This window comes from Tuber melanosporum (genome assembly GCF_000151645.1).
Source record: "Tuber melanosporum whole genome shotgun sequence assembly, scaffold_142, strain Mel28".
Lineage (NCBI taxonomy): Eukaryota > Fungi > Ascomycota > Pezizomycetes > Pezizales > Tuberaceae > Tuber > Tuber melanosporum.
Genome location: NW_003298800.1, coordinates 94,967 through 105,527, shown reverse-complemented (window position 1 = coordinate 105,527; position 10,561 = coordinate 94,967). Strand labels below are relative to the sequence as shown.

General features: G+C 48.7%; 2 protein-coding genes; both read right to left on the bottom strand.

Moving 5' to 3' along the window:
• Positions 1-4,001: 4,001 nt before the first annotated feature.
• Positions 4,002-5,689, bottom strand: GSTUM_00002691001 (uncharacterized protein; the record flags this gene model as incomplete). XM_002836391.2 has 5 exons in its annotated part: positions 4,002-4,383; positions 4,441-4,756; positions 4,817-5,030; positions 5,076-5,264; positions 5,610-5,689. The coding sequence occupies 5 exons, from the start codon at positions 5,687-5,689 to the stop codon at positions 4,160-4,162; spliced, it is 1,023 nt and encodes a 340-aa protein (XP_002836437.1). The 3' UTR covers positions 4,002-4,159.
• A 199-nt stretch (positions 5,690-5,888) lies between these two features.
• GSTUM_00002690001 (uncharacterized protein) lies at positions 5,889-7,290 on the bottom strand. XM_002836390.2 has 3 exons: positions 6,667-7,290; positions 6,447-6,610; positions 5,889-6,389 (listed from the first exon to the last, which is right to left on the bottom strand). Exons 1-3 carry the CDS (start codon positions 7,244-7,246, stop codon positions 6,117-6,119), a joined length of 1,017 nt encoding a protein of 338 aa, XP_002836436.1. The 5' UTR covers positions 7,247-7,290; the 3' UTR covers positions 5,889-6,116.
• Positions 7,291-10,561: the final 3,271 nt, after the last annotated feature.

Genomic DNA, 10,561 nt, shown 5'->3' with positions numbered 1-10,561 from the left:
ATTTTTCTTTCTTTGTTTTTTAGGCCTTCCACTCATCTTCCGTAAATCTACTCCAGAGTTACTGCACCGGTTGTTCAGATATTTCAAGTTCCCCCCCCCCCAAAAAAAACCCCTCCCCCCGTTTTGCCCCTTCAATAAATCCCTCTAACCCGAAAGCAATTTTTTACCCAATGGAGTGCATTCCTATTGACAGGAATTATTTCATAGAAATGATAGAAGCAGGGAAGGAGGGGGGGGCAACCCAAGCCCCGGGTGCCAATCAGGGTTCGGTGACAGGGTTGTGGGTGGTTGGTCCACGTTACGATAACAAGTATTGTAGGGGTCATGAGAACGCACTCGTCTTTCCAATATTAGGCTGTGCGTTCTGTGCGACCTTGGTCTATCATATCGGGGTCGCTGGGGGTGCCGGGTTCATCACCGATTTTCCCTACAATACCGCACCAACACCGCGCAAATCCACGAGTTTGCACGATACCAAACGACCGGGAGGAAAGGGGAAACAAGAGCCTCCATTACGAGTAATTACACGGGCAGGGAATAAGAAAAATAAAATAAAAACGAAAACAAAACAAAACAAAACACTAGGTGAACCCAACCCGAAAACATAGCGATAACTATGGGAGAAATAGTGTGCCCCACCAATATTGTACTTGTACTTGTACTGCACGGGGGGGGGACCAATTATTAAACAGCATCGACCGACAACCAAAAACTACTATTGTATCCTACTGTACGAGTACAGTACTGGTACTGAGCCGGTTCAGGTGCCACCACACTTTGCTGGGTCGGGCCCCGCGAAGGCTTCGGATATCCATACTTGTACGTACATGGCTACCGGTTGCCGGCGTCTAGTGAGTGTACCACCCGCTTTTGTCGCGATCCGCGCTGTGGCTGCTTGCATACTTGTGCCAGTAGATTACCGGGGGCGGTATTATACATAACATGCCGGGTATGATTGGATGGAAAGTAGGGTTAGGGTTACGGTAGGAACTCCAAAAACGGGCAATGGTGCTCGACTATTCATGCTCCAGTCGGAGAGAGATTGATGAGGAGACTGGGGGTTATCTGATCCTCATGGACTGGGCTTCAACTATGGAGGTTTATTTATTCGTATTCTCGTTCGGTAGATATGGTTGAGGGTTTGGTTTCTGGGTGTGCAAAGGGTCAACCGGGTTAGTCGGGTCATGGATGTTGGGGGAGATGTTTGACACCCGGCAATGGTTTTGGGGATAGTCGGGGTATGATGTAATGCGTCGCGAGATGATGTGCAAAGGTATAGTAAAGTACAGTGTCATACTGTACACATTTCGGGGGCTGTTTAAAGCACAAATTGCACATTCCTACGTATGCGTGTGATGTCCGCACGTTACGAACCGATACCGGTATATTATACTAGTATGAGTTTCGAAGGCACTAGTACTGTACAGTACAGCACATAATCCTCTACATGTATGCTGCTTCCCCCCCCCAAATATTCCAGCCCCTCCGTACCGATATCCCAAAAGCCCCTCTCCCGCACGACAACCTCCCTCGCCGCCCATCTCGCCTCCTCCTCACGGAACCCACTCCTTTCCACGTCCTCCCTCACCCCGATGACCGCCCACCCAAGTGCGTCCACATAAGCGGCGAAAACATCATTAGCCCACCACCGAACAAATTCCTTCAAAACCTGGTCCGCGCCCAGGTCGAATGCGGGACTATCTCGGACATGCACCATAACATCCAAATACACCCTCTCCAACACCCAGACCACCACCAGGAGTGTGCTCCAGTGCACCTTCTTCTCATCCAGTAACATCTCTGTCATGAACTTCATGTACCTTGCGCACCCATTCGCCGTGTGGCCCACCAACTCGCTTAGTATCCCCGAAGCAGTCTTGCCGGACTCGGAGACGTGGTCCGAATCTGCGCGTGAGATTTCCGGAAGCGTGACGGTCCGGGCGAAGGCCTTTTGGCGGAACACTTCTAACTCGCGCCTCAGGACTCCGTAGGCCGGGATTAGGTGTGCGCGTTTGAGCGCGAGCGAGTCAGGGGTCGAGGTAATTAGACGGGCCAGGAAGAAGGTGTCGCAGCGGACGTAGAGAAAGTCGTTGTGTAGCCATCTGTTGAAGTTCTCGTGCGGGAGCCGGTTCTCCGAGAGCAAACGGATGAATGGCGCGGAGGTGGCGTGTGGGATGTTGAGTTCTCAGAGAGATATGAGGCTGCTTGGGGTCATTATCAAATGTTTTTTTTTTTTTTTTTTTTTGGCGATGTTGGTTGGATGGTGGGTGTATTCCGGCGAGGTTGGTGGGACCGGCGAAGTTATCATATATGAAGGGGAGCCTAGGGCACCCAATGTAGTTATTCTGAAGTTTTGGGCGCCAGTTCCGATAAAGTTAAACCCGGAACGGGGTAGGAAGCTCTGATGGAGGCCTCGGGAATCGGACCGGCGTGACAAGAATATGCCCGGGTGACTTCCATGAGCAGAATTCATCGAGTGTCACTCGGGGGTCCGTGCGTTGGGGCTGTTGAAATATAGTTAGGTACTTCAATGTGACGGAAGCATGTTGAGTATGGCAAATCGGGACTTGGAACACTGTATATAGAAACCTCTGATGGGTATAAGTATGGCGGTCTCAGGCACTGGAGAAATAAACAAGAACGAAGTCAATTGCATTCCTAAGAAGCCACTATCTTTATCTCCCAACAGCCTCTCTGTCTCACAAGTCTTTACCTCTCTTCATTTCCACATTCTCAGTTACCTTCCTTGACCGGCAAGAGGGGCACTTTGCGCTCCCGCTCCACTGGAATTTACTTTACTCGAGTACCGGACAGTAGCGTTTGTCGTATCATAGCTGATCGTGCGAAATGTGAGCAAGAAGGATCCAAACCCTTGAAACAGCCTGAGGACCCGAACGCGACCATGAGCAGCGCGATACTCGGGTAGACCATGGGCATGATTTCTTCGAGTTTTCTGAAGTCTTCCGAATGCAGTACTGATAGTGATGTCACTTCTCGTATCATATGATACCACCATCGCGTTTTGCCAAGCCCGATCTTGGCATGATGCCCGATATCAGGGTGAGATTCCGCACACTCCTACCACCGCATTGGAGGACTTCCCGTGAGTCTATCGGGATCAAGGTCTATTGGAATAGAGAGCTGAATAGAAGGTATGACTTCCCGTAGACAGCAGGATTGCAGCCAGCTCCCTCACTTGCTGCATTGGGAATAAACTAAAGCGCTAGTGCAATAACTGGATTTCTTGTTAGGTAGAGTTGCATCAATATATCCATATTGGGAGAGGTGGTACAGTATTTTGTTAGTCTCCCCACTTGTATTTAAACACATACTCTATTTCATCGGAATATGAGTAGATGATCTGAATAGAAGGGGGGGGTCCACCCCCCCTTCTATTCACTACTTTTACACACCCTCTCCTATTTTACATTATTCGGAAATACCTGTTCTATCCGGGCGGTATAGGCTTACGGGAAGTCCTCCATTATCATACCCACCCACTTCAAAATCGTTATCATACCTGGGTCATAGGTTATGCTTCTTGAATCACCTATCATTGGGGCTTCGCCCCTTCTATGCGTCCACACCTTTGACATCTATGATACTCGTACTTCCTAATCTGATTATCAAGCTTGCGGCCTGTGCTGTTTTGTTGGCAGAGTGCTCATAATCTATACTCGAGTACTTGGGAACTCCCGGTGGCCATTAATTTATGTCTGAGATTCTTCTGTGGAGTGCTCTTTAGGGTATGGGGGTTAAGGGTTTAAACGGATAGAGAGGTATGAAATCATAAGTTCATTATAGTGGGCACTTTTGAAGTATTATAACATACCACACTGTAAGAAAGATGGACTATAGTTGGTATTGCTTATTGTGAGGCGTTTTGAGGGGTAGTTTTGAGGGTGCTTGGAGAGCTATAGGAGACCCGTGAATATACGGTAGCAGCCTATCTTGCTGGAAATTATGTTTGGGCTGGCATTGGTATTCCGCCCTGTAGAAGATAAGCCAAGTAGCACATCGTGTGCATCAAATTTTCCTTTCATACGATCCCTTTCTTTTAACCGAGACACAAAATAAAAAGGCAGCTTAGCAACGAATGACATAGAGCTGGTCAAATCAATGCCCAATCATCACCATGGCGAGCAAGAAAATTTCCTTATCAATGTTGGTCGAGAACAACCCTCCCATTCTCATCTACCTCCAGCCTTCTATTCTTGCCCCCATCTCCCATCCGCCCACCTCGGGTATTCTCGTTAAGCCCCCGCAAAGGGGGCCTACCGTATTCACTCTGTGCGCCAGGGAATCGTATAGCTGAAGATTGGATATCCAAACGTTGGCGGTGCTCGTGGCCGGTGATAGGAGTAGACGAGAAAGGGGTTTGATCTACTCAATACTTCAGACGGGTGTTGGAGAAATCAAGTGGAACGGGAAAATTCCTACCATTCAAGAACATGCCACCGACATCATCGGGTCTCCGCCCTGGCCGTTGCAAGGACTGACCGGCTCTCCCTCCAGGACCAATCCCACCCTGGGCGTGGGTATTTCTGATCTTCGCACCAGTTAGGGTGTATTCGGGTTCCAGACTCGGCTGGATTTGTTGGGAAAAGTTCCCCGCAGACTTGTTTAGGGAGTCTTGGAAGTACCGGGAATCGGAGGGTTGGTGAGAAGTCATATATAGGGCTTGATCAGCCTGGTCCGTAGCAGCTTGCTGCACTTGAGATATTAGGGTTCGGCGTTTGAGTTTATCATAGAGTTCCTGTATAGTGTCAGCACGAGGTCTCTTATCGTGGGAATGACAAATGGGAGCCGGGATCACCTGTGTCTGTGCTAGCTTCCTTGCTTTCTCTCTCCACCCCTGCAGCAACTCATGATTCTTCCTTCTCAATTCATCCTCAACAACCCTCATTCCGGCAATTTTATTCCGCAGGGCAGAGATTTCATCATTAGCATCACGAATGATCTTCTCATTCTCCCCTTGAATTTCGGTTCCCCGCGCTCGCAAGGATTTTGCAAGGTGTTCTTGATAAAATCTATGCCGTGGTCAATCACACGCCTAAGAGTGGAAAGAGGTTAACACGGACATTTCTTGGGTCACTTGATAAGTCCAGAAGGCAAGTCCACGCGTGCAGATTTCTATAATGATGCTCGGACTGAGCCCACTGAGAACACTAGTCTTGTAGTCGTCACTTGGGTTGAGAACTGTGATTACTGCATCATCCGGTTTGGAGAGTGTTGTATCGCATGCTGGACAAGTTCGTTGACCGCTCGGAGGAGGCTCGGTAAGCTGTAGAGCAGCGGCACACGAGAGGCAGTAAATATGACTAGAGGAGGTGAGGAAGAGCGAATCAACTTTGGGGTTATTAAGGGATCAATGCGACGGGGAGTGAGTAAATATGCTCGGGAGTTCAGCAAATAATCGGAAAAATCGTCCCTACTTATCCCATACGAGTGCAAAGCTCAATGGAGACAAGAGCGCTGTTTTCCAAGTTTTACTGACACCGCAGAGTGCAAGTACAAGTGCTCAAGTTGTTGAATCAAAAAATGCAACTGCAATCCAGCAGCTTGAGTAGTATTGTGTGTTTGTTCAATAAAATCAGGAAGATGAATACCTGCAAGTAGTCACAACGGCACGGCCATCGGTTTGAGCACGGCATCGGAGGTCATTGCAGCGGAGGATAAAGCCGTCCATTCTGATGTGGTGTCGCAGTCGGGGGAGCAGGGGGTTGTGAGGATGATGGCAATGATGATCGGTTGCAAATGTGAGGAAGAAAATGGATTCTATTGTGGAGATTCAAAAACACATCCGTCGAGAATATATAGGGCCGCGAAAGCCTATCACTGACGGGTTAACGACAACGCGTACTGGTACGTGCAACGGAGTGACGCATCCAATCACCAGTTTCATTGATTATAAGTAGTTTTACATCGAGGTCTAACAATTAGTCCATATCCCGTAGTCTATGCTACTAAACCAGCGAAGGGTAGGGAAAAGAGCACAAAAACATAATATATACCGCACGGTATCATACCATGGGTTTACGAAAGATCTTCTGATAGCACATCCTCCCGCCCCTCAACCGCCACCAGCCAGAGTTGGCCACTGGCACCAAGTTGGCTCAACCGAAAAAGAATGCATTCCCACCCATATCCCGTCGTACCATGTTCGAGTAATCCGTATTAGGATCAAATTCTGTCCATACGCTTGCAGGGAATATGTGTTTATTCCGTTCGTACCAGCGACGATCCACCACTTTAGTCATTGTGGGGTCATCTCTGTTGGGATTAGTGGTGGGGGTCTGGGGTGTGGGCGATGGAGATGAAGGGAAATCGAACAATAGTCCGTTGGGCCCCATCGTGCGATTGACGATAAAGTAGTAGAATTCAAAGTGCTATTGAGAAAGTCAGCGACTACGAGAAAAGGAAATGAGAGGGGGTGGATGAAATACGTGAGGTATTATAACTTCACCCCGAACCAGCAGTAAATCATCGACCGATACTCTGAGCCACTCCCTGCGTCCAGACATTCTCCTAGCACGTTCGAGGAATAGCCATACAGCCTCGCCTTTCTTAACTGTCACTCCCTCTCCGGTGGGCGGCGCAACATTGGTGCCTGGTGAGTGTTAGCATTATATTAGCGCCAAAAATTGGAGAATTCATAACACCTACCATCGTAAAAGACAAACGGAATGCTAATCTCTTCATTTTTAATTTTCTCCTGTAAAGCCAAAAACTCCCTCCTCAAGGTTTCACGCTCCTGAGCTTCCCTCAAAAGCGTATTCTTCGTCAAGACCTTCGGAGCCGGCAGACCCAATTTCGGATTGACCTTCCGCTTCTTCACCTCATCCTCCTCACCACTCTTATTGTTATCCTCGCTATTAGACCTTGTTGGGTCGGCGGATGAAGAGTCGCCGCCGTCATCCGTACCATCATCGCCATCGTCCTCCCCCGCAAACGACAATTTCCCCTTGACCACCTTCCTGCGCTTATTTGTCCTCTTGCCGCCACTGCTACCGGTGGGCGCTTCACTGCCTTCACGAGACGAGCTCGAGCCTCCCCCGCCTCCGCTGCTGCGAATGGGTTGTAATTTCTCAGCTGCTTCGCGATCTCGCTGTTCGGCTAATTCCACACGGCGCTTCTTGAATTCGCTTAAATGCACGAGACCGACGGTTTGCGTCTTTAGCACGTCCTCCAGAGTTTCGGTGTTTGCGACAAAGCGCGAGGGTGTGCTGGCGGCTGGACCGGACATGGTGGATGCTGGTATAGATGCGTTGGTGGTGTCGTTTGTGGTTGGGACGGTTGGAACGGGTGTTCGAGAGGTCGAGATCAGGTACTCAAGTACTCGTAAGGTTTGTGGCGAGTCGGCGGTGCGGTTAAGGCATCGATCTACGGTATTCAAGTAACTAACCGTGCCAAGGTTCCCGCCACTTTGCTAGACGCTATGCTATGCCACTTGCAAAGTTTGACGGCACACTAGACTAGAGTAGAACCATCTATGATTGAAGGCCCAACATCACGAAAAAAAAAAAGGTTCCGTCTTTCGCATTTCCTTAGTCTGAATATGCAATATTTGGAAGTCTCGGGTGACTTCCAACATTGCAAGTGGCCTAGCTTCTTTCAAAGTGGCGGGAACCTTGGCACTGTTACCACCGCTCGAGTTGACTTATATACGAGGAGGTTGATTTGGGGCGGAACCCCTTGACCTAGGATATGACAGGCGATGGAGTTCCTGTGTGTGTGTGGCGTTGAAGAGTTGTGGCTAGTGTGCGTTCCGCCACATTATTCGGCCGAGGCGGTGCATTGAATAAAACACAGGGCTACGGTAATCGTAATAAGTTCACTTTCTGGAAATACTTTATTGTTTTCTTCCCAATACATGCCGTCTATTGCCTAGCAGTTAAAAGAGCCCTGTTTATTGTGTATTGTTCCTGTTGTGACCCATTTCATATTTCCAGCCTTCTTGTCGAGGAATATTGGGTGAGAAGTTGTGAGTATCAAACCTCTCAAGTTGTTGCGACCCATGCATGATGTTACATATCATACTCAACCCGCAATCATGTTATATCATATATCCACCTTATACCCCACCCTCAAACTGGGGATGATACCTGAAACCTCTATCTTTCATTATTGATACCCAGACGCTAGGTTTTGATTGCCATTTTATTTTTTTCCACTTACGAATTATGCCTACAGTAGTCGTTTTTAAGTGTGCAAGCGGACGAGGGTTTATTGTATCTGCACAGGGCACAAGCGTTGTGTGATACCGAGTTTGTCTGGTATTTCCGCACTGGGCTTGCGATGCCCGTGGGCAGTGGAGTGTCGTTTCCCTGCTCTGATATGATATGACGCTTCCGTCACGAGGCTTGTGGCGGGCTTTACCCCCTCAGACACCCCAAGGCTTTAGGACCATTTGTAAGCCCTCTTATCGTCGTTTCCCGTAATTATTTGGTAGACCTTAAGTGATTTCTCTTAGGTTTGTGAATTTGGTGTGGTTATCATACTTCCTTTCTTTTAATTCTCACCCACCTACCTCCGACCACCCTGGCCACCACCCAATATTCTTCCTCTTCACAGTCATCCATACTAAGTATCATACACAGCTCTCCCACCACTACAATAACATTACCCCCACCACCGGCCCTTCGAGATGTGTGACCCCCCTCGCCCCCCACGCCGTCCTGTTCCCAACAACGGTTTCCACCCGATGGGCGGCGACCCGCCCCGTCCCTCTCTCAGCGCCTGTTATCAGCTGGGGCCCAACGGCCCGGCCCGCCCCCTTCCGGAGAGCTATTACGTTGCGTCAGCCCCCGGCCCATCTCGCCTGCCCCCAAACACTCCCACTCCGACCTCACCACGAACTGAAGTCATTCATCTCCTGATGCCCAGCCGCGACACTCCTCGGTTCTCGACCTATTACACACCAATGCCCTGTGACCCGTTCTCTGGGCTCCCCCCGGGAGTCCGCCCGCCACCCACCGCTGCTCAAGAGGACGCCGTGATGGAATTGAATGTGCTCTCGAAGGTGGTTTGCGGGGCGCACTTTCACCGTTGCAACACGTTGGACTTGATCCCAAGTGGGCGCACAGAAGGGTACAGTATCAAGTGGGAATGTGAAATGCTCCTCTGGACTCTCAAGATTTGCGTAAATTGTGAGTTTAGGAGAATCACCTGCTCCAAGAAGGTGGAGGTTCCGGATCTAGAGCGTGAGTTACCCCGCTGCATATATCATGCAGAAGCCAGACAGTGACTAATCAGGGCGCAGCGGGCTCCCTCGGCCCCACTAAAACTCGTCTTCGCATTATCGGAGTCTGGGAGGGTATTGTGTGCGAGTACGTCCTTCATCTTTACAGGATTGGCGAACTCAGAGAGGACTGGTGGAAGAATGATGTGGATTTGACTGGTCTGAGTGGTGCGAGGTATGTTTTCCTCGCTTGTTTCGTGCTTTGGTTGAGCAATCACTAACGACGGGGGTGAATCTAGTGGCCGCCGGCCGCATTATAAGACCTGGTCCCCGGGTCATGTTAGGTGTCACCCTCCTTTTGATGGAAGGAGATAAGATGGAGCTGAGTGAGGGGATTGATGAGTGAATTATACATGAGTTAGGAACTGGGCATATGGATTATGGGCTTAGCACCTGCACCCACAAGTCTTACAAGTCCAGTGTAATGTCATGATAATTGTTAGTGGGTGGTGGCATTTTTTCAATTTCTCCAGCCCAATCTGTAGCGCCTAGTGGCTTTTTAATTTATTTTTGGAAAATTCCCCAACTATGATACCATGTGTTTTGATGACTATACTGTATTACATATCCCGGTTCTGTGGAAGATATTGCCTTAATGTGAGTGAAGTATATTAGACACGGCAGATTGGTACTCGGATCACGGTATATAGATACCTCTTATTGGTATAGGTAACTGCGGTTATGGGCATAAAAGAGTAGACACGAAGAGTCATTGCTTTCAGATCAACTTTTCCTACCTTTCCATAGCTCTCTGTTCCTACAAGTCCCTTACATCACTTTGGTTTCTCATTTCAGTTTATTGGCTTGACCGACGACACCTTCAGCTCGACAGCATTGAGTAAGAAGTCGTGAGTACAGTGCGTTGGTAAATGGAAAAGGTATTTTTCTTGGTGATATCCAACGTACAATCAACTTAGCTGTGCACCAGCCTCTAAACGAAATCTCGAAATTACTATCTCTCATCACTAATAACTAGGCGATAGGATTTACTCACTTTCACCCTACCTTCGCTCCTATGCAGCTGAGGCTCTGCTATCTGCCGTATATTATTTAAACGAGAGCGTAGACGGGTATACGAGTAGGCGGAGGGGAATTGCTGAGATTTAATTCCTGCGTGCTTAAAACCTCTTGATAATGATATTATTAAATTTTGTTGGCACTTTCGTTTTGGCCTCACAATACTGGCGGGTTAAGGGTGAACTTTGACCCCCCTACGATATATATCTCACAATAGTAATATTATTATTTCCATGGCTTGTAGCTGGGTTCAGTGTTGTGAGCACTGGAAGTTTATAGGTCCATTTTAGGAACTCACCTTGT